Source organism: Camelus ferus, chromosome 21 (assembly GCF_009834535.1).
Source record: "Camelus ferus isolate YT-003-E chromosome 21, BCGSAC_Cfer_1.0, whole genome shotgun sequence".
NCBI lineage: Eukaryota > Metazoa > Chordata > Mammalia > Artiodactyla > Camelidae > Camelus > Camelus ferus.
The window spans coordinates 17,828,399-17,853,112 of NC_045716.1; the positions used below are offsets into that span (position 1 = coordinate 17,828,399).

The 24,714-nt window shown below is 40.6% G+C and overlaps 2 protein-coding genes and 2 non-coding genes across 4 annotated transcripts in view; 3 read left to right on the plus strand and 1 right to left on the minus strand.

Annotated features, from left to right (window-relative positions):
• The window catches only part of LOC102507030 (proteasome subunit alpha type-1-like), a 3,651-nt gene extending 2,707 nt beyond the window's left edge, over positions 1-944 (plus strand). Inside the window, 2 exon segments of the mRNA XM_032464757.1 lie at positions 7-170; positions 173-944. Coding sequence (XP_032320648.1) covers positions 7-170; positions 173-624 — 616 coding nt within the window. The 3' untranslated portion in view covers positions 625-944.
• A 1,019-nt stretch (positions 945-1,963) lies between these two features.
• The window catches only part of CFAP126 (cilia and flagella associated protein 126), a 35,862-nt gene continuing 13,111 nt past the window's right edge, over positions 1,964-24,714 (plus strand). Inside the window, exon 1 of the mRNA XM_032464759.1 lies at positions 1,964-2,094. Coding sequence (XP_032320650.1) covers positions 1,964-2,094 — 131 coding nt within the window. The remainder of the gene's footprint in view (positions 2,095-24,714) is intronic.
• TRNAE-UUC lies at positions 2,116-2,187 on the minus strand. Its single transcript has one exon. It is a non-coding gene; the product is annotated as a tRNA-Glu (tRNA).
• Positions 19,644-19,716, plus strand: TRNAV-CAC. Its single transcript has one exon. It is a non-coding gene; the product is annotated as a tRNA-Val (tRNA).

Genomic DNA, 24,714 nt, shown 5'->3' on the forward strand with positions numbered 1-24,714 from the left:
TTGCAGCTCATCAGAAAAAATTCCCCATGTTGATAACCATATTGGTATTTCCATTGCGGGACTTACTGCTGATGCTAGACTTTTATGTAATTTTATGCGCCAGGAGTGTTTGGATTCCAGATTTGTATTTGACAGACTTCTTCCTATGTCTTGACTTGTATCTCCAATTGGAAGAAAACCCACATACCAACGCAACGATATGGCCGGAGACCATATGGTGTTGGGCTGCTTATTGCTGATTATGATGATATGGGCCCTGACATTTTCCAAACCTGTCCGTCTGCTAACTGTTTTGACTGCAGAGCTATGTCTATTGGAGCCCGTTCTCAATCAGCTCGTACTTACTTGGAGAGACATATGTCAGAGTTTATGGAGTGCAATTTGAATGAACTGGTTAAGCATGGTCTGTGTGCCTTACGGGAGACACTTCCTGCAGAACAGGACCTAACTACAAAGAATGTTTCTATTGGAATTGTTGGTAAAGACTTAGAGTTTACGATTTACGATGATGATGATGTTTCTCCGTTCCTGGAAGGTCTTGAAGAAAGACCACAGAGAAAGGCACAGCCTACTCAACCTGCTGATGAACCTGCAGAAAAGGCTGATGAACCAATGGAACATTAAATGATAGATCAGTCTATATGTGGATTATCAAACATGTAAGAATGCAGAAACACATACTGAGGACAGTAATCTATACTTTGAACCAAAAGATGCAGAATGGTGGAATGGTATGTTTTAGCAATCAGTCCAGAAGTGAGTTTTTTCCAAGCAACTTTACTAAAACCATACAATGGGGTGCATTTTTCTTTAAGAGGGTCTATATAATCATTTTCTAGAAAGTATAGCTATCTGTACTAATGTTTTTATATGGAGAACATAGTGTCTTTGTGGTTTTAAAGACAACTGCGAAATAAAATTGTTTTACCTGCTGAAAAAAAAAATAAATACATAAAATAAAATTTTATTCTACCCTTTGACCCAGGTGTCACTCACCGCACTACCACTACACACACCACTTCAAAACATTCTTCAGACATTTCTGAAAGTTTCTAACATGCATATGAACCTATGATCTTTTTCCAGAAGGTGCTGCCTGCTGCTCTTCAGTGCCATTCCCTGGTGATCTAGTGGTTAGGACTTGGCACTTTCACCACTGCAGCCTGGGTTTGATTCCTGATATTGCTGTTGAGATGCCAGCTGTCTCTATTACAGCTAAGGCTTGCTTGCGTGCAATATTTGGGACCAGGAAGACATAACTTCAGATTCTTGCCCAACAGAGCCAAACTCGGGGAGCCTCAGATTAAGGGGTGGCACGCAAAGTCTTCATGCCTCTGAAAGTTTTCCTGGGTAATCCAGGAAGTCAACTTGGAGAATTGCGGTACGACATCACCAGAGAACCAAGGACTGTTGTCATATAACTTGCCATTTTAATAAGATCATCCTTGACATTTATTATAATTTCTGTCTTGCAGGTAAAGTTAACTAACCAACTACCATATAAAAATGTGTTCTTATTTTTACAGAGGACCAAAAGGATGAAGTGTGGTTTTCCATGCCTAAAATACATGAAGAAGCATAATAGACCATAATAGACAGTTTCAACTTCCTAATGGGGCAACAGGAACACCTGGCTGCAGCCACCAGCAGAAACGGCCTTGGATCTGGTAAAATTACCTAGGCTCTCTACATTTCTGGAATGTAACTGCTCTTAGAGTTTCAATGAACTGGGGAGCAGGGCGGGGGGGCGGATTACATTCATTACTAAAACTGTGCCTATGCTAGTCAAACCTTAATAAATTTATAAGTCATTTGAAATAACTCGCTTGTTTTATGTGAGTTATTATGTGAGAAATTAATCGCACCTCAAGGGTGCGGGACAACAACCCACAGAAATCGGTAATTCCCAGTGGGGTGAGACACAAGCAAGTTTGAATCTGCCTAGAGGAACTTTTAATTCTTCATGGTCACCTTGTTACCTCATACAGCTGTATATACCTCAGGACCGGATAAGTTGTGGGGTGCACGCAAGCGGACCCGGGTAAAGACTCCACCGGTTGAGACTGCAGCAGCGACCGCAACAATAGAATACAGGTGATCAGAAACAAAACTAGCTTCCCTGACCGGGAATCGAACCCGGGCCGCAGCGGTGAAAGCGCCGAATCCTAGCCACTAGACCACCAGGGAACTACGTTGTGAAACATGGTTAGCACCTTCTAGAAAAAGATTGGGGATGATTCAACCAATTTTAACAGATGCATTGAAAATGTCCCTGGAATTTTAAATTAATCTTTGAACAAGAGTTTTGTAACTAGAGTCTGATGGAAAAATGGAGCCTGCCCAGTGAGCAGGTAACAGCAACATTTTTGTCCGCCTTCATTGTCACCCATTTATTTGTATGTAACATTTGCTATGCTCAATAAACACAGAATTCCAAAGGGACCCACTCTACAGTGAGATTTCAAAGACTTAAGGTGAGTAGTGTAAGGTAAGCGCATCGCTTCTGTGACTGAATAAGCTGAATTGCTTGCCCAGAGGCCACACTTTCCCTTCAAAGCAGAATTCACTTCAAACCCAAAAAGGCAATGACATTCTAAGACAAACGAATGACCATGGAATCCTATGCTGGTCTCTCTTATCTTTCCCTATGTTACTTCCCTGAATTAGCCAACCACTTATGCTGAAAACGACATAGAAGGAAAGGGAAAGACAGAACAACCCATAGCTCCTTTCCTTTTCAGTCATTACTTATCAGCAAGCTAAAGATAGAAACTGTTGGTAGAAGTAAAATAAAAAACATCTGAGTTAGTTCTGTACAGCGTTTATTTCCACTGTTCTGATAGGGGCAAAAATTCATGTGCACGTGGGAGCTATGAAGTATGGTTTGTGTCATGTCAGTGATTCAGCATATGAATTAAACGCTTTTATGTTTGCATCATCAGATAAAAACAAATCTGGTCTTACTTAAGGAAAAACTTTTCAAAAAGACTATTGCAATAGAATGTTCCAAACTCAGAAATCTGCAGGCATCTCAAAATCAAACAGAAAAAGGTGTTTCTTTCAGAGGGAGAGGTAAGCAGAGCTTAGCAGAATCTTTTAAGGGGAAGTTGAGGAATCCAGGGATAGTGAACAGATGGCATGATCAGAGCCATTTCCTAGGAAATGTGCCTCCTTTTGGTCAGCTGATTCTCAGGATAAACTGGTGAAGGGGACATAGTCTACATTTTAGCACTCGCTCAATCTCAGGGGCACTCCAAAGTTCAAGGGTCTGTGGGGAGTAGAGAAGCCTGACTAAAGTTAGGTTAAGATAAAGCAGAGGATTAAAAATGGGCAGTAGTGAGCACTTGGTCAACACTTAAAACTGGCACTGCACAATATAAATGATGAGTAAAATTTATGCTAATTATTTTAATTCTCAACTTTTCTTCACATAGATGGCATTAAACAGTAAATAAAAAACACCATGACAAGTTGAGAGAGACAGAGACTACAGGAAAAAGGAAAAAGTATTATATCTCATTATCTTTAACAGCACTTTTCTTGCTGCTTTCTGAACAGGGGGCTCACGTTTTCATTTTGCACTGGGCCTCATAATTTTGTAGCTAATCCTGGTACCAGAAGGTAAAATGGGTTTACAGCTATACATTTGTATTTTGCTGGTTAAAGCATCTTTCTCAAACTTCCCAGTTGGAGTGCAAGTCTTTGTTTTGTTATCCATTTTTCTCCCTTCTTACTGCTAAGCTCCAGATACTGTTCCATCAAAATATCCATTGTTCTGGGCCTTCATCAAGCAGCCAAGAACATCCAGGTTGCACCCCTATCCAGGCATCCAGCTGGCCCCTATGCCCAATTAATGGCTTTTTTTTTTCTTTGCCTGTTGGATAGAAGTCAACTGCTTCTCATTCTGTTCTCTGCCATCTCCTCAGTCCCATTTGTTCAGGCAGGAGCTGAGCTGAGCAGGCATCTCACCAGAGTATGTGGTTGGATTTTTCCTTACCCACTGCTTCAGCAAGGCCAAACCTGGCCTCCGCTCTGCCTGCTCCCACGTGTGGGTGAAGCAGCCTCACACTTCCCTGGCTTTGGGGGCACAACCTCCTCATCCTATGACCACCTGCCACAATCCCGCAGGGTGCAGGTGGGTTTGGGTGGGGGAGAAGTGAGAACAGATAATGTTTCTGGCATTTCTACCATGTGCCACTTCTACGCTGGTCTCTCACTCTCTCCAGTTGGCAGGAGAGTGAATGCAGGTGATCACCTGGGAGCTAATGGGAACAGAGAAATCAATGTCTGTAGCTAGTTGGACCTAGGGTCGAACTAGGCAGTTGAAGGAGATAACCAACTTTGATGAAATGCACCATCTCCTTCCTCATTAGTATAATGATGATTATTCCCACCTCTCATGGGATATTAGGATTTGATTTCCCAAACATTTAACAAATTTGTTACCACATCACGTTTATTTATTCACTTTATTTCCTGGTTTACAAGTAAAATTAACCAGTTAGTCACTACATAGAAATATGTTCTTATTTTAAAAGAAATCCAAATGGATGACATCCCTGATTTTGCAAGCCCAGTAAGTGTACTGAATGGCTCTGGGCTTCCCTGTGAGGCACCTGGTGACAGCCACCAGTGGAAAGACCAAAAAGGTAAAATTACTGGGCTGCCTAGAATTCTAATTTTCACTACTTTTACTACTTTTAGTATTCTGAAAGGAGAGACAGTTTCATAATTAACATTGTGCCTATGCTAATATAACCTTCCTAGATTTAGAAGATATCTGAAATATTGTGCATGTTTCAGTGTGAAAATTGAGTTTTAAAAGTATGACTCAGTGATTCTCAGTAGGAGTGGACAGTTTGAAATTACTTGAAGGGCATCTTCAACCTTTACCACCTCCCCTCAGGTGCTGGTCAGCCTAGCAACTAGGTGTTTGACCCTACCTTTTGTTTTTCTTGAGAATTATGGCTGTATGGACCCCTCTCCTCCCTTCCCCCAAAAGTGGGAGAAGGGGCTGGTGTCTGTCTGGTTTAATAGTTAGTGCTAGGACTTGTAAAATAATGATTCCCAGCCTCATTATGCCAAGTGTCTGAGAGACCCCCATGTAGGTACTGTGGTATTATGTTATAATAAGAAATATATATTTTGGTGTTCATTCCAGGCTCTGGCCAGAGCTCCCAAAATCTTTGTAATTTCCTGAGAGAGAAAAGCACCAGGAACATCTTTTGCTCTAATATTTGGTCTTTGACCTGGTTCTTGTCACAGAGCTCCTAAATCCTTTGGAATTTCTTGGATAATAGGAGCATCTTCTGTTCTAATAAGGCAAATTTTGGTGGGCCCCTGGCTAGCTTCAGGCTAGAGCCTGGTCACCAGAAAGAATTTTATGATTGGAAGCTTGGAAATTTCAGCCCCTCCCTGCCCCCCAGCCATCCTTTGGAGAAGGGCTGGAGATTGAGTTAATAATCAACCATGCCTATTTGATGAAGCCTCTGTAAAAATCCCTTACCTAGGGGGTTCAGAGAGCTTCCAAGTTGTTGAACACATGGAGCTGCTGGGAGGGTGACGCACATGGAGAGGGCATCAATTCTCCAAGCCCTTTCCCACATATCTTGCTCTATGCATCTCTCCCATCTGGCTGTTGCACCCTTTTGTGATAAACTGATAATCTAGTAAGTAACCTGTTTTCCTGAGTTCCGTGAGTCATTCTAACAAATTATCAACCCTGAGGAGGGGGTTATGGGAGCCTCCAATTTATAACTGGTTGGTCAGAAGCACAGGTGACAACCTGGACTTGTGTCTGAGATTGGGGAGGGGGGCAGTCTTGTGGGACTCAGCCCTTAACCTGTGGGATCTGTGCTAACCCCAGGTAGGTAGTGTCAGGATTGAATTGAATTGTAGGACACTCAGCTAGTATCAGAGAATTGGTCAGTGTTGGGGAAATAACCCACACACCTCTGTCAGAAGTATTCCGTATGTAAAGGAATAGAGTTTTTTCCCATCCTAGCAGCTCAGAGAGCATTCTTGCACGTTTTAGACATTGGTTACCACCTTGCATAACATACTGCCTTTTTGTTGCCGAAAGATTGGCCCCATCCCTGACGAGCCAAATAACTCAGAGACAAGGTCTTGGAGCTTAGAAGAAAAGAGGCAATTTTATTGCTTTGCCGGGCAAAGGAGACTCACAGCAGGCTAGTGCCTTCAAAACTGTGAACCCACCTTGGGGATGGGGTGGGGTGGTTGTACAGCTCAAACAATAAAGCATTGATAAGAAGCAGCAGAATCATTGTCTTATCAGAAGACTTAGAATGGTGACATGATGCCTCCAAGCGACCAATTCTATAGAGGCCAGCGGTTAGATCTCTTTATCTCATAAGCACTCAAGTTGTGGTCTCCTAGACAGTTCAGGCTATTTTGTAAGATTACAGTCCTGTGACCTTCTCCTTGGAGAAGGACTCAGAGACCAAGCTTGATTGCTACTTTCAATTACCAGAATAAAGTAAAAACAGTAAAATCAATAGCTTTAGTTTTAGCAATGGGCCTGGAACTGTGAGTAGCAACTGGTCAGTTGACTGTTTTAAGGGCAAGCATGAGAATAAGCAAACTGTTAGCCTAAGTGTGGCCATTTTATTCATCCTCCTTCCTTTTGTTCTGGGTTATTTCAATGTCACATCCTGTAGACTTGCCGTCCTAGATTAACTGATTATATAGTGCCAGCAAGATGTTTCATTTCAGTTAGAGTCAAACTAAAATACTCTACAAATAGATATAGTCCCCAATTCATTTAGCCCTTTGGGTCTGTGAAAGATATGTTATCAAAACAAAGAAATTTTTTAAAAAATTACATTGTATTTGGGTTTTAGAGAAGATAAACTATCATCAGCCATTCTACTTGTATTGTAGTTGAAAGGCAAATCTTAAGTCATTCATATACATACTAAGGCTAACCAGCCTTTTAAATGGCTTGAATAAAATTTGCCTAAGAAAAACTTACAGTAGATCCTTTAACACCATCTGATGCAGAGAGGCTACTGCATGCTCAGACTTCCCCTGACAGTGACTTAAAGGGTCATTCATGGATGAACACATTGCAGATTTTGTGGCTTCACACAGAGGAGTCAATGGCCATGATAAGAAGTGAGAGATAATGACAGCCAACCAGGAACAGGAAAAGCCTAAACACCCCTATACACCTAATGTATATATTTGTACTCCCCCTTTTACAAAAATGGTATTATACTATATATATTTTTCTATACCTGCTTTATTCATTTAAATGATCATCTCCATTCCTTTTTTTGGCTGTACAGTGTATTCCACTGTGTAGATGTTCATAATTTGTTTCACTAATCCCCTACCAATAGACACTTAGGTTGTTTCCAGTCTTCTACAATTACAAATAATGCTGCTTGAATAACCTTGCACATGTATCATTTTGAAAATGTACTGCTATTCTGGAGAACAAATTCATAGAAAAATTGCTAAGTCAAAAGAACTGTGCTTTTGTAATTTTTAAGGAATTGTATTTTATTCATTTTTACTTTTTATTGAGATTTAAAGTGCACTAATGTTAAATTTATAACATAATGAGTTTTTACATATGGATACACCTGTACAATCACCACCTAGGTCAAGATAAGAGAATATTTTCAGCATCCCAGATTGTTCTCTCCTGTTCCATCTTAGTCTGTACCCACCACTAGAGGGAGCCACTATTCTGACATTAATCACAAGCAATTAATTCTTGAAAGGTCATATAAATGAAAGCCCAGAGTAGGTTTTCTTTTGTGTCTAGCTTCTTTCACTCACATAATGATTATTAAATATATTGATATTGCTGCAGATATCAGTAGATATTTTTGTTGCTATAAGTATTCCATACAAAATTCAAAATATGTATCCAGCACACAGTTTTCAACAAATATTGTGTGTACGGAAATACCCATTTGTTTGATGTTCCATTATGTTCTAATCTATCAATCAGCCAGAATAGCCATCAAAAGTTCCACTGGTTTTTCTTTCCCTCTGTAGAGTCCCTCTGCCTAGATGATATCTGATTCTCACCTTGGTCCCAGACTCAGCAAATTCCCCAAGGGAAGAGAACAGCTAGCAATCTCAGCTTACCTGAGACTATTCACCTCTATAATTTTAGTTCATCTAGTCCTCTTTGCCTCACAGCACTCTAATAACTTTTTAAAGTGTTAAATTTACAGTTTATAGTATTATATAAACTATATATGATTTATATATTATATTTATATTAAAGTACTATACATATTATATATAGTACTAAATATTGTATTATGTGTGTATTTTTAAGTGTTCTTTTTTTTTTCATTTGTTGTAGTGAGCAAGATGGTGTGTCATTTCCCACCACAATAAACTCTGAAGCAGAGGTATTTTAGTTATTATTTAAATAAATAATATATGCACACATTACAAAATTTAAAAGGGCAAAGAGTAAAATGTAAGTGTCTCTAACAACCTTTCTTTCAGCAAGGCAGTTATCACCAGAAGCTATTATAGTTACTAGCATATTCTGTATCCTTTCAGATATAGGGTAGGTATGGATGCATCCATGAGATAATTCCTCTTTTGAGGGAATATTTATGTTTTCTTCTGCATTAGAAAGTCTAATATCCAAGTTTCTCCCCTTGTGTCAAAGGCTGTTTGCCAAGATATGTTAAAAGAATGGCAGCTAGCGTCAGTGTAACGATTCACGTTAGAACATACTTCTCTATGGTTTCATCATTTAGTCTCCAGAACTGTAAGCAATATATTTCTGCTGTTTAACCACCACCCAGTCCGTGGTATTTTGTTAATAGCAGCCCAAACAGACTAAGACAAGCAGCAAGGGGAAGTTCCACATGAAGATGGAACCTTAGTAAAACAACAGTATGAGATTTTAAAGAGACACAAACCACAGAGATGGGGAGAGCAAGGGAACAGAGGCTATCAGTTTGGGGAAACCAGTCAAGTACAGTGCAGGGTAGCCTGTCTCAAGATACTGCCCTCTCCAGAGTGAATAAATAACTTGTAAAAGTCAGTGGTACTGTCACTTTCTTGACAAGATCCATGTTGCATAAGTGAATCGAGCATAAATTAATCTATGTTTTAGTGACAGACATCTGGATTGCCTCCCATTCTCACTGTCACACCCAATCCTGTCCTGAATATCCTGATACAAGTCTCCTAATAGACCTAGGTGTTAGTTTCTCTGTGCTGTTTAGCCGGGAGGATTGCTGGGTCATAGAGTATACAGTTTCTTAAGTACTTCCAGGCTGCTTTCCATATGCTGTATCTGTTCGAACTCCTACCCACAAGTCATGAGCATTCCCATTTCTCTATATTTTGGCCAAGACGTATTAACTATTTAATGTTTCCCTATCAAAGATGTAAAGTGGTATCTCACTGTTTTGTTTTCATTTCTCAGATTACTAATGAGGTTCACCATCTCTTCGTATTTTTAGCCGCCTAGCTTTCCCCTTCTGTGAACTGGCTAGTCACATTCTTTGACTGTTTTTCCCTATTGGTTTCCAGTTCGGTTGTTTATTATTACTGTGGTTGCTAATTTCAGAAGTTCCTCATATGTCCATTATATTTCAATTTTAAAAGAAAGAAGTTCTTTGTATATTCTAGAATCTAGATATTAATACCTTATTTAGATATTGTAAATATCTTGTCCCTATCTGTTACTGTTAACTTTGCCCATGAAGAGCCTTGTTGAAGTCTTTCATATCAATTTGCTTAGATTCACGTATTTTTTCCCTCTGTGCTTTGGGCTTCTAGGATCTTATATTAAAAAAATTTTTTCCCACCCCAAGGTAACAAAAACATTGTTCTACATATTCTCCTATTAACTCTATAGTTTAATCTTTCACTTTTTGATATTTAATCTATTGGAAATTTGTAATTGTGTGAGTTAGAATCCAATTTCATTTTTATAGCATACAGTAAGTCACTTTTCCCAAGATTACTTACTAAACAACTCATTAATTCATAATGCCATCTCTATCATATGCCAAATTCCCATTTGCTCTTGGGTCTGTTTCTAGATTCTTTATTCTGTTCCATGAGTCGCCTTGCCTTTTCTTGTGTCAGTACTATTCAGTTTTTATTACTATGGCTTTCTATTATCTTTTGATAGTAAGTACAGTGAGTCTTCACTCATTCTTCTTTTACAAAATTGCCTTAATTATCCATAGACTTATGCATTCACATAAATTTTAAAATCAAGTTATCAGGTTATAAAACCCACCCTGTTGGTATATTGATATTGTGTGGATTTTGTAGGAAAATTTGGGGGAAACTGTCATCTTTATAATACCAGGTTACCTCATTTGTGACTAATGTAGATATCATCAGTTAACTAGTTCTCCTTTTGTCCTTCAGTAATTTTAAATATTTCTCCATACAAAGATTATGTGCATTTGTTTTATGGTTTGTTCCTAAGGACTTTATGATTTTATTCTATTGTGAATGATGTATTATATTCTCTTATATTTCCTAGGTGATTACTGCTGATGTAGTGGAACAGTATTGATTTTTATATGTTGATTTTGTAGCCAACAACCTTTTTGAACTCTCTTATTCTAATAGTTCATTGACTCTGCCTCATTTCCTATGTAGTAAATCAAAACAACTGTGCCTCTTTGAGAGGCTGTATAGCATCCTGGTTAAGAGAGTGAAATCTGGAAGCCATAAAAGCTCATTTCAAAACTGGAGTTAACTTCTCTACTTCCTCTCCAGATTACAAATTTAATATGTAGGGGTTTTTTCCCAGAGACTATAACTCTTCTACTGAAAACTAGTTTTATAACATTCTTTGCCACCTCATCACCATCACCAGCATCCACACCGCAAAGAAATCTTTTGCCCATTGTCTCCTACTGCCAAACCCTTAAATTACATAAGTATCAGAGTCATGAGAAGGAGCATGTGATGGAAGATATTAAGCAATGGGATAGCCAAGTGTCAGGGACACAGTCAAGTTTAAAAGGAAGTGGGGACATGACAGACATGAGAGGCTCTAAGAGCCAAGAAAATTTTGGTCACTCAGCTCAGAGTGGGGCAGGAACTTCAGCTTCCTATTGGAGGATTGCCACCACCTCTGCCCAGCTCTATACCAGTGTCACTGTGTACTCAGTGAAATAGCTCCCCCCAAGGCGTTGCTTTAGGGAGAAACCCGAGTGAGAAATAGTGATGGGTAGGAGATGAAGAGTGATTCTCCTGAGCCAGATAAAGTGTGACAGGGTGAACTCCAGGCATCTCCCACCCCTCAGGACTCCCCCAGAGTCCCACAGACCACTGAGGTCAGATGCGTGAAAGCTGCCTTCTCAGAAAACTGACGGTTGGGAAAGGTACTGGCACAGTCTCTTCAGTTCCTGGCAGGGAGAGGAGAGTCAGAGATGAGCCCACACTGAAAAGTGGCCTCTAAGGGTATGACGGGAGGGTCTTTGTGTGCTGGGCTACCCTGGGTCTCATCTGACCTCACATAGTGGAAACTACTCAGAGGAAACTCCTTTAGAGTAGATCCTCTCCTAACGTCCACTCCAGTTTCTAAAAGTTTGTATCATTCTTCCCCACTCCCTGTCACACTGTGGTCTCTCCCTCTGTAGAGGATGCTTGGGGGTTGCCACTTCAGCATTTCCACCTCCTTTTCCCCTCTTAGGAATACCCTAAATTTGTCAGCCATAGAGTTTAAGTGGGGTTAATTCTACCCGTGACTTGCGGCGTAGGCTCTGATTGGCTTACACTAATAAGCACCTCCCAGCCCCTTTAGAGTACAATTACTGTTCAGTAATGAGTTCTGTGAGAAATGAACACTTTTTCCTGCTAGATATGGACAAGGAAACCTGTAGTCCAAGTTGCTGATGGTGGTATTTTGAGAACATGGGTAGATAGCCTACGTAGGAATGGAGTCCACATTGAGTAAGAATGATCAAGAGAAACTGGAGTTTTTTGAGCCTTGTATGAAAACTTGCCTGGAGCCCAGATTTACCTAGGGCTGTGAGGCAATATTTCCCCTTTATTATTAAGCCGATTTATGAACTTTCTGTTAAAGTGACTTGACCTGATAGACTCTCTACTTTCCACTGAGAATTCAGTCCATTAGCCATTTCTTTTCTTTTTTTTTTTTAAATTGAGTTATAGTCAGTTTACAATGTTGTGTCAATTTCTGGTGTACAGCACAAATCTTCAGTCATACGTGAATATACATATATTCATTTTCATATTCTTCTTCACCATGAGCTACTACAAGATACTGAATATATTTCCTTGTGCTATACAGTATAAACGTGTTTACCTATTTTATATATACCAATCAGTATCTGCAAATCTCAAAATCCCAGATTATTCCTTCCTACCCCCTCCCCCTGGCAACCACAAGTCTGTATTCTATGTCTGTGAGTCTGTTTCTGTTTTATATATAAGTTCATTTGTCTTTTTTTTTTTTTTTTTAGATTCCACATATGAGTGATATTATATGATATTTCTCTTTCTCTTTCTGGCTTACTTCACTTAGAATGACATTTCCAGGGACATCCATGTTGCTGCCATTAGCCATTTCTGATGTCTTTTCACATTCCACATATCCTCAACCCATAGCCATCTAATCTCCTGGTGCTCTCACACTTCTGGTCCCAGCTCCTTAACCCTCCTTCTCCTTTGCTTATTTTATCCCACAGCTACTTTCTCTCTAGGCTCTTGCCAGATTAGAGTTTCTGGAGCAGTCAGCCAACACAGTGTCATTCTAGTCCCCTAGCCATTGTATCACCCAACAACAGGAAATTCTCCACTGCTCTTTTGGCAATTCTCCCACCTTTCTCTTAATTTCCTGATGCCTTTCTCCCATGGCATCCCCAAACTGTTTCTACTCCTTACTCCCCAGATAATTCAACCCCCCACACCATTGAGAAGATGAGGTCACTTAACCTCAGCTGTCTTTTTACACAAGGTATTTTAGGGTCCACAGAGATTTCTTGAACCCCTCCAGGCACATTCTCTCACTCTAGCCTCTATAATCTTTAGATCTCCACTCTCTTTCCTGCTTCCTCAAATTATAAGGTATAGTTCTGATAAGACCAGATAAAACTTGAGACTATCAGGGTCACAGACTCTTTTTTGATGTTTAACATTAATTGGCTGTTCCATCTTTTATTTTAAATGTTTTCCTTTTTAAAAAAGTTTTTTTTAATGGGGGATTAATTTTAGGTTTATTTATTTGTTTTTATTTTTACTTTTTATACAGAAGTACTGGGAATTGAACCCAGGACGTTGTGCATACCAGGTTTGCACTCTACCACTGAGCTATACTCTCTCCCCACCACCATCTTAAGCAAGTCAGATTTTCTTAGCTCAGTCTCATTATCTTGAAACATTTAAAACATCTTTAATACTTCCCTCATAGCTGTGTTATAAAAACTAATTAAATGTGAGAAAGTATGAAAGTACTAAAAAGGGGAAATCTCAGTTCTTCTATGTAGGGAAAAACCCAGTTCTTCCCCACTGTACGTTTCATTCCCTGTGAGTCTCCTTTACTTCTTACACAGCACTTCATTCTGGTCACCAAATGCTTGGAGATATTCCCCCACACCAAGCAGTTCTCTGTTTGACACTGTGTAGTGTCAGAATTGCATTAAATTGTAGGACACCCAGCTGATGTCACAGACAGAGAATTGGTGTGGGGGCGACCTCCACACATTTGGTGACCAGAGTAAAGTGTTTGTGTGAGTAATAAAGGAGACTTAGTTTCAAAAGAAAGACACAGGAAAGAAAAAACTGAGGTTTTTCAAAATTGCAGTTGGTGTAAGTGAAGTGGGAATTGCTAGAACCGCCCTGGCTCATGGAAACGTGGTCTGGGAAGGGAAAGGATGAGTGGGTGGTGAATGAGGAACTTTTGGTCCTTGGATGGCTACCTAGTCACTCATGGAATTAAACTGCAGCTGCACTTCAGTTACTAAAGGTAAAAGTTACCAATGGAATTTAGAGATGGGGATAAGCCTAACTACTGAGGAGCTGGCTTATTGAATATGTAAGGAAATGCATAAGAAGAAGAAGCATGCTAAACACACGGTCTCTTGGTGATTATTATCTGTAATAGCTAAAATAAAGTGCTGGTTCGGACCTTGATGCTCATCCAACTTCAGATTTGGGTTGGTCTGAGTTTTAGTCACTAGCTTCAAAGCTGCCCACAAAGGGAAAATTTTTTCCAGGGCAACAGAAAGTACCTTTAAGGTCTCTGGTTAGCAAGAAGGTAGTCAGTGTGGAGGGAGGGCAAAACCAAAGCTGAAACCAGGGGGTATAGTGTGAAGGGTTTGTCTCAGATCAGTGTCATCAGCTTCCTGAAGAACCTTTACTAAAATGGATAGTGAGAATGGCTAGTTTAGGGGCTCTGTCTTTGGTTTTGAATATGGCAGAATGGAAGAGGATGTTTTTGTTGATACAGCACCCACAGCTTAGTATTAAACAATCACAGATGACAATGCATGATCCAGGCACAGCAGAGGTTATTCCTGAGGGAACAGCCAGCCTGAGAATAGGGACTGCCCAACTTCCCCTACAAATGCTAAATGGGGCACCCCAGGTAAAGAAGTTGGTATGCTTCACACGTAAGCCATGCATGACTGATTTTATGATGACAGGGATATTCACATGCTGAATAATGCCTGTTTACCTAGGTTATGGTAAATTCTGTAATTAAGGTGGCCCCTGTTGCATGGACACTCCATGTAACGTTACTTCTGCAAAACTGAACACGAGTTCAAGAAGCCTTATCAGATTTGCTGCCTCAGCTTCCTCTTGTGGGTCCTACTGAAATCAAGGACAATAAGTAATTAAAAAGCCAAAGAACTCTACAGCTCTCTTCAGCAGGGTGGAAATCTTTAGATGGTTATTGAAAAATGAGACGAATATGGCCATTGATGATTTTGAAACAAAGGTGTTGATGCAGCACTGAAGAAGATTGGGTGGATCAGTGGGACCCATGCTGGTCTCCCAACATTAAAAGGCCCCAAATGAGTCTGCTCCATTTACCCCAGTTTGGAGGAATTTTAAAAGCTGGAAGGCAAAGATTTTGTTGAGAAACCCCACTCAGAATTGCCTGGGACTGTAGTCAGGCAGATCAATCAAGTTAAAAACTGATGAAAAGGACCAGAGTCCCTTGGCTCAACCATTCACTGGGGACCTAAAGCCTTTTGCACACAAGTCAGGGGTGGAAAACAGAAGTTTCCAGGACCCTTTGATATGGAGCCCCATGCACTAGGGGACCAAAACTTACTGGTGAACCCTGACCTGGGCTACAACTAGATTGAGAGAACATAAAAGTGTGAGCACTGATAAGATTATGAAAGTGGGAATGTTTAAACAAGTTTTATGTAAACATTCTATGTAGTATTGTAAAACAGAAGGTATGTAAGTCCACCCTTCAAGCAATGCTAATTAGACAGGCTAAATAGGATTGAGAAAGATTGCCCAAGCCCACACAGCATAGAATAGGAGCTGGAGTGCAGTAGCCCTGTGTGGAATGTAGCCTGGGGCTTTATGAGAAGAGCCTGTGAGTGCCTCCCAGTAACAATTGCTGGTCCTTTGGACTAGAGAATTTCCATTTGAGGGGCATTTATCACCTTGCTATCAGACACTAATTGAGGTTATCCCTATGACTAAAGGACATAAAAATGATCCTGAGACCTGAAATACAATCAATGTCTTGGGTGATGTCAGAGAAGTGCTCTAATGTGTTCCATAATAATATAGAAATGGTTTATACAGGATCATGCTGCCTGGGGAATGCAAGCGTAATTGAGCAGGATCCTATGGAGCTTTCCTGGGACAGAACCCCCCACCGACACCCCTAATGTCCTCCGCCTGCCTCTTGTTTGTAGAAAAACTTTAGCTTGCTCTACCTGCCCTGAGTTCCAAAGAATGAATTTAATCAGAGAAGTGAAAAAATGCAGAAACAAAGGAAAACAGTCAAACAAGATAAAATTATAATAATTTAGCCATTATACAAAGTCAAGGACTTTAATTCCTTCTTAAGTGCTATAGATAATATTCTGAACCATATCCTTTGAGCTGTTTTGCAGCTACTGATACTCCCACTGGGTGAAAGAAGTTAACTGCATGCTGACCACAAGCATGTAGACCCCAGACCGGTTGGAACCAGAACTGGGTGACTCCCAATTACCTCACCACCAACCAATCAGAAAAATATCCACAAGCTGATCACACACCCTATAACCCTCTCCCTCACCCAGTCTTTAAAAACCTTTCCCTGAAAGCCATCGGGGAGTTCAGGTCTTCAGAGCTTTAGCTGCCTGGACTTCTTGCTTGATGCCCTGAAATGAATGCTGCACTATCCTTCACCACAACCTGATGTCAGGAGATTGGCTTTACTGTGCTTGGGCAAGTGGACCCAAGTTTGGTTTGGTAACACAAGGTACTCACAAGCAAGGAGCTTCTGTTCCCTTAGGACTGACTCTGGGACTGCGTGAAGAGTTGTTAGATTCTATTGTCACTTGGGCAGTGACAACAAACAGCTCTTAACCCACCAACAAAGAGTTGCTTGGTTTCTGGACAGTAGTTCCATGGTGAGTGGACAATATCTTGTTTGGAAGGTCATACTCTGATCAAAGAAGGTGAAAAACAAATCATTCTGGTTATTACAAGCTCCTTTTCTAGCAGTAATGGAAGAACTGAACAGTGGAAAAAGCCCCTATGTTTGAGTCTGACTCATGGGCAGTGGCCAATGACCTGGCCATATGGTCAGCTAGAAGGGTAATAAAAACCTGGCTTATTAGCAGGATGCCCATATGGGACACAGCCCTAGGAAAATTTGAGCAATGCATTAAAGTAGGACATGTTGCCCATCAGAACTCCCTTCCAGGTTCAGAAGGTGATTGGAATCAACAAGCAGATATTTCTTTGTGCTCCATTGATATGACCACCCTGGTTCTTGAAATGAGTGGATATGAGGGTACCAGAGCATTGCAGAGATGGACTCAATCTGGACAAGTCCTCTTGCATCCTCTGAGGCACGCAACACCAATCAGAGCTGCCCTATCTGTCAAAAGAGAGGCAGAGACTGCTGATGACTATGTGACAATTTCCTGGTGGGAAGGCCCTGATCATAGCTGGCAAGTGAGACTGATGCTGGTATCCCTGGGGGGGCTACAGTGACACTAGACTAGACTTTGCTTACTCAGTGGTAGATGTGAATGCTAAGAATACTATGAAAGACCTGGAACAGAAGATATTGCATCAGTTTAGATGGCTGACTGTCATTTCTTTAGACTAAGAAATACAATTTACAGCCTATAATATCCAACAATGGACAGAGAGATATCCTTCTCAGAATACTAGTTTGACAGAGAACTGAAACGGGCAACTAAAACATTGGTTGTCTAGAACAGGGGGAAATAAAGGCACAAAGGGCTGACTTGAACACACCCGTGTGTGTGCTTACACTCAAAATGAGAAAGACTAAAGTAGTGTCCCTACTAGATGGATTTCTCTGTTTTTCTGGTGGATCTGAGGGGTGGGGTGGGGAAGGATGCTAGTATTCATTCTTCTTCACATCATCTCAACTTTTTTTTTCCCTCCTACATGATGCAGTGGTCACAGGACCAGGGCTACAACTAGAGCTGAAAACAAGGATAATACCTAAGCAAAACCTGAAACTGTTTCTGATCTTCATGTCAGAATTCCTAAGGGCCTGGTGGGGCAGGATGTGCCTTCACCCCCTCTGACAAAATTGGGACTAACAATGAAAGCATCTGTATTGCCTGGTGGTTGGTAAAGACAGCCCACTAGTTCTGTACCCTATGTAACTTCATCTGAATAGAAGTGGACTGAGGGGGACACACTTGCTAGACTAGTATTACTGCCTGCAATCTAGACCAGCACAGTGACTGAACCTACTATCGCTTCCAAAGGTGAAAGAGTTTGGGTATAATTGGAGAGAAGGAGGAATGGTTGTAGCTAACAGTAAGGTAATGAATGAATGAGTTATGTGATATGGAAAATCCAATATTACATTAACCCCTCAAAAGAGGCTCAGAACAGGAAGTGATAATTGTCTCTTAGCTTAATTCTATCAGATGCCTGAAAGGGTGAAGCCATATGCTTGCTGGGACCACTCTTTCTTTTGAAACCTGAGTGGCCTTGCCTCAGGAGACAATCTTATACAGCATGATGATGGACTGGAATGATTATTGCTTAGGACTCTAGTAATATGTCAGTATCTTTGGACTTATGTATCATTTTTCTGTAAGGGGTCTGTGGCCAGAGACCAGGGGGTGATGGGCTGTGAGGGAATAGAAAATATATATGTTGGTCTTTGCTCCTTGTTCCTGGCACAGAATGCCTAAAACCCTTGTCATTCCCGAAATGCTAAGAGCACTAGGACCATCTTTTTTCTAAAGAGGAGACTCTGAGTGGGCTCCTGGATGACTGCTAGTTGGAGGCTGGTCACGAGAAAGTCCAAGCCATGATTAAAAGCTTGGAATTTTCAGTGCCATCTCCCATCCCATCAGAGAGGGGAGAGGGCTGAAAATGGAGTTACTGATTGATCATGCCTACTCTATGAAGCCTCCATAAAATTCCAAAAGTATTTGGAGTTTGGAGATCTTCCAGGTTGGCAAATATATCCACACCAGGAGGATGATATACCCCAACTCCACCAGGATAGAAGCTCCTGCACCAGGGAACCTCCTTGCACTATGCATCTCTTTATCTGGCTGTTCATCCAGATCTTTTATCATATCCTTTAATAAATTATTGTAAGTAAGTGCTGCCCTGAGTTCTGTGAGCCACTCTAGCAAATTAATCCAATCTGACAGGAGGATCATTGGAACTTCCAACCCATAGCCAGAGGGTCAGATGTTCAGGTGGTAACAGGCTGGAGACTGGCATTTGAAGGAGATGGAGGCACTCTTGTAGTACTGAAATTTTAAACTGTGAATTAAATTGTAGGGCACCCAGTTGGTGTCAGAGACTGAATTTCTTGGTGTGGAGAAAAACCTCCACAAACTTGGTGACCAGAAGTGAAGTGTTTGTGTGAGACTCACAGGGAAGAGGTACCAAGGAGTAAACTGAGCTTTCCCATTACAAGTGCCTCCTAAACTAAGTGCCGGGCAAAAATAAGGTGTATTTTTATTGTTTCACATGTGAGCTAGTTTTCCTTATCTTATGCGAGTTGTCACCTAAGTCTCTTCCTACCTGTAGTTACTGCACCATTTTTCTCCAGTCCTGATGCAGGGGACACGCCAGCGGGTGACTTGACCTCAGGGCAGCCCCCAGTCCCCGCCAAGCGTTCCTCCGGGACCTGCAGGATGGGAAAACTGCACCAGGAGCATTTGAGGAAGCCTGGATCCCTGACCCACAGACTCAGGTTTTTCAACAGCAACGACACTGGCTGGAGCCCTTCTTGTGCTGGAAGTTTTCCGAGGAGGCAGTATCTAGTTCACTGTGTGCTTGTGGCCACGATGAGGGGTGCGCGTTCGGGCCTTGCCCGCTACCTCCAGGGGCGTGCGTGAGACTGACTGGGCGGTGGTTGACACACCTCGGTTCTTTGGTTACAGGCCAGGGAATACGGTGAGGAGCTGGTATGTTTCAAGGGTAATTTTTGAGAATCCACTCAGCAGTAAGTTTCCGTAGTGTAGTGGTTATCACGTTCGCCTCACACGCGAAAGGTCCCCGGTTCGAAACCGGGCGGAAACAGCAATTGTGCTTTTTCTGCTGGTTGGGCGCTGACATCCATCCCCCAGGTAGTTGCTGATTTGGCTTTGCCAGAACTGTGAGATGTGTTCAGCGGGAAAGTTTGCAGCCAATCGGCCAGTTCAGTTTTTGTTACGTTTTCTGACACTGGAAAGGGAAAGCACTCTTGGCTGCTCAATGAATGAAGTCATGGTTCTGATCTGGATCAGGTCAGACCCTTTTTCAAGCTCTGCTCAGGCTCCAGCCTCTTCAGGTAAGACTGAGACAGGCCATCTCCTGCAGTTAATTTGCAAACCTGTATCAAGACCTAATCCTGTGCCTGACAGTATCTCGTTGATGGCGGGTATCTTTACCCTATAGTCCAGAGGAATGAACAGAACATAGTTGCGGAGCCAGTGTCACAAGTCACTCTCCTCTATCACCCCACCAAACCTGTCTTTACTCCTTCTTTTCTCAACCTAAGTTGCCCTCATGAATTCAGTCCTCAATTGGCAGTTATGGAGATTCTTCATTGCTCCTTCCTCTGAGTTTCCCCACAGGGAATCCTAAAGCCCTTGGTTCTAAGCCAGGTGGAAACCATGTATATTTTCTTTTAATTAAACGTTATTTTCACAATCCCTCACGCCCCGCCACGCCATGGGCAGTTTGCACTGACACTTCTCCAAAGAAGACAGACAGCAAATAATCACATTTAAAGATGTTCCACATCATTAATCATTAGGGAAATGCAAATTTAAAACACAATGAGATATCACTACGCACGTATTAGAACACCTACCATACCAGATTGTCCAGGATGTGCAGGAACTGGAACACTCATATACTACTGGGAGGAACGTAAAATGTTACATCCACTTTGGAACACAGCTTAGAAGTTTCTTTGAAAGTTAAACTACTATAATATGACTTAGCCATTCTAATCCTAGATATTTCCAAGAGAAAATTGAGTGTATGCCCATTGAAAGACTTGTACATGAATGTTCATAGTAGCTTTATTTGTATAACCTAACGCTGGAAACAACCCAAAGGCCACTCAACAGGTGAAGATAAATTATGATTACATTCATACAATTCTGGGCAAAAGAAGTCCAATCAGAAAAAGAGTGTTATATGACTCTATTTATATAAAATTGTAGAAGACGAAAACGATAATGACAGAAAGCCGATCAGTGATTACTTGGTAGGGGGAAGGAGAACGGCAGGCAATAAGGATTAGAAAGGGAAAATTGGGAGGACAATGGATATGTTCACTATCTTAACAGTGGCAGGGCTGCATTATGACTTTCATTGGCCCTAGACACTTTGACCTTTAATGCGACCCTTCATAAAAAATAATTGTTAAATACTAAAATTTTTTAAATTAAAAATTTATATTTATTAATATAGTTTGTTTATATTAAATATAATATATAATTGAATATATAGAATATATGATTACATACTGTATAATTTAAATATATAATTTGTTAATAGAATATTTTACAGCTGCATTGGTATAAAGATGAATGTATTAATATTATATAAAATGTGTAAAATTTTATTTTATTTTGAATTTAAAACAATTTTTTTAAACATTAAAGCATTTTGAATTGAAAATAAAACATTTTTTTATGTGTGCCTAATGGGCAAGTTGGCTCTTCCATTTGAGGATGATTTCACAGATGTATACATGTGTCAAAACTTAGTAAATTATACATTTTAAATATGTACAATTTACTGTATGCCAATTATGCCTTAATACAGCTGTTAAAAATTATTTTAGTATTTCTCAGAAAAAAAATAAACACGTTTGAAGTCTGTTCTGGATACTCACATAAATACATATTTTTAAGTTTCTTATTAAAATTTGAAACTAAAAGTATGAAACTAAAATATTCAGACTGAATAATTTTGGGGTGGCCCTCAGGTATAGTATTAATCTCAATTCATTGTCCTTTATCCACATGGATGGATGCAAGACTCTTCTCTTGCTTTATTTATTTTTGTCTTAGTTTATTATTTTCTTTTATCCTTATTCCATACTTCCACCCCCTCTCTAATATGTTTGATTTATATTTTGAATTTGTATGTATCCTTGTAGACTGTGTAGCTGTTTTTTGTGTAATTGTTTCCTAATTCTTCATGTAAGTTTTTCACTCAGCACTGTGACTTTATGGTCTAACCATGTCACTGTGTGCACATTTAGTCCTTAGTTTCTAACTGCTGTAAATAACTTCATAGTGGGCACCACTCATTTTACTTTTCTTTCCTCCATGATGAATACTAGGTTGTCACCCACTATGAGCTATGACAAACAAAACATTTCTTTATTAAACAAATATTTACAGAGTACCTACTAAGTGCCAGGTACTGTTCTAACATCTAGGGATTCATTAATGACAAATAGAAGCAAAAACAAATCCCTGCCTGCATGGAGTTTACATTCCAGTGGGTGAGACAGATGGTAACAAGATAAAATATATAGTAAGTTTGATGATAATAAGTACTAAAGAGAAATAAAGAGAGCAGCAGGATATTAAATGTGTGGGATGTGTGTGTGAAATTTGAGATAGTGTGGCCAAGGAAGAGCCCCTGAGAAAATAACTGAGTTAAAACCTGAAAGAAGTGAGAGAACTAGCCATGTAGATATCCGGAGAACAAGCTTCCAGGCTGTGGGGCAGCAAGTGCAAAGGTCCTGCAACAGGAGCTAGTTGTTATAGTCCAGAAATGGCAAGAAGACCAGTGTACCTGGGTCAGAATGAGCTAGGAGGAGGTAAAGTGCCTTGTGGGACATTGTAAAGAATTTCATTTTCACTGCATGAAATGGGAGTCTGGGAAATGCATTTCCCTGCAATGCAGAATAGGGCAGAGAATGAATCTAAGGGCAAAAATGCAAATAACCAGCACAACATGGAGCCCATTGATGGTATGGAAGAGAGAAAATACAGCCAAATAGCAACAGGGAAGGAATAACTATAGCTCCCATGATGGCCCTGTTTTCTTCTCTCTTTCTTTTTTTTTTAAATTAAGGCAGGACTTACTTCTTTTTTAGAGGGGGAGGGAAGGTATTAGGTTTATTTATTTGGTGAAGGTACTGGGGATTGAACCCAGGACCTGGAGCATGGTAGGCATGTACCCTACCACTGAGCTACACCTTCCCCTTCTTCTCTAGCTTGAGCCCAAAGTGGTTGATTCCTCTCCCTCACCCTGACCTTGTCCCAGACCAACTACTCTAGCACTCCTAGGTTACCCATCCACTAGCTCCTTTCTGAGTAGATGCCAGTAACCTAGGCAGTGGGGAGGAAGGGCATGGGCAAATTCCTCAGAACTCTGTGACCTTGAAAAGAGTTTATTCCAGTTGGTCAGAGTAATTCAGGGTTTTATGGAGAGCACAAAGAAATAGGGTGATAGGCCCGCCCCACCCAGACTGGCCAGGATCTTCCAGTCTGATCTTCAATGGGACACAAAAGGGAAATCCAGGGGCAGGGAAATAGGCCTTGTTTACAAGAGCAAGACCATGGCTTTCCACGGAGGTTGTGAGGTAAATTTCAGTAAGCATTGGCCCTGAGCTTAGTCAGCGTTTCCCTAAGGTGTTCTTATCACCGTACTCCCTTCCTTGCTGTCATGCAGAGCCCAGGCTGCTGTCATCCCAGGTCTGAGGAATGTATGATGAGCCTTCTGAAGAATTTCAGGATAGAATCAGAGACTTGCCTAAGAAATTAAAAAAAAGAAAAAAAAAAAAAAAAAAGAAAAAGGTGGGGGAAGAAGAAAGAAAGAAAAAAAAAAGGCTGGGTCACCTGCACTTTGGGCCTGAAACAAGTAGTCTGCACAACTATTTCCTATTTGGAGAGGCCCCCCGGGGATTTCCCATTGATCCAAAAGCATCCTTGGCTTTCAAAGAGGCCTCTGCACAGGCCAGTAATTCGACCCAGGCTTAGGGACTCAGGTGAGAGCTACACACACTGCTGGGGAAACAGGGTCCATCCAGCTGAGTCAGGAATCTCAGCCATCACCATTTTGCCGAACTTCAGTAAGAATACTGAACAAACTTTCCCCTTTGTTTGGAAAGTAACAGCCAATGTGTGGCAAGGACTGGAAAGGCATCTATAATTCCCATGGTTGGGCCATCTGCCTACACTGGCTAAAAACTGGAAGTGCTTTAGACCCCAGCCGTAGTAGGAGTTTTTAATCATTTTTCATCTTGCATAGCATTCTGCTTTTGGACTTGTTCAAAGACTTCAAGATACATTAATTGAAAAGGACTCAGGTGCAGAGCACTGTGTAAAATATGTAATATTTGGGTAAGGAGAAACGGAGGAAATATATTTATGCACATATAGATATGTGTATACATGTTAAGATTATCTAGGAAAGGCAGACAAGAAGCTGTAACCATGCTTGCTTGTGAGAAAAGTAATGGGACATTGAGGGTAGGGCCGGAAAGGAAACTTAATTTTCCTTGTATACACTTTGTCAAAAGTTCAGAAACAGCAGAAGTAAAACCAATGAATTACCAAAGTAGTAATTAGTAAAAGTTTATTGTGCACACACCAAAAAGACAGTTTACACACCAGAAGCTCTCAAATGAAAACATGGAGGAAGTCTCAGGGGTATACAATCATTCCTCCATATCCGAGGGGGATTGGTTCCTGGCCTCCCTCAAGGACCAAAATCCTTGAATGCTCAAGTCCCTTATATAAAATGGTGTAGTATTTGCATCTAACCTACCCCCATTCTTCTGTATACTTTACACCATCTCTAGATTACTTATAGTATCTAAAACAATGTAAATGATTTGTAAATAGTAGTAAATAAAATGTAAATGCCATGTAAATAGCTGCTGGTTTGTGGCAAATTCAAGTTTTGCTTTATGGAATTTTCCAGAATTTTTTTCACCAAATATTTTGATCTTTGGTTAGTTTAGTCCAAGAATACAAAACCCATGGATACGCAAATAAGCAGCTTATATTAGTGAGGAGTCAGTGACTATTCTTAACAGTGATTGGCTACAACATTAGAATT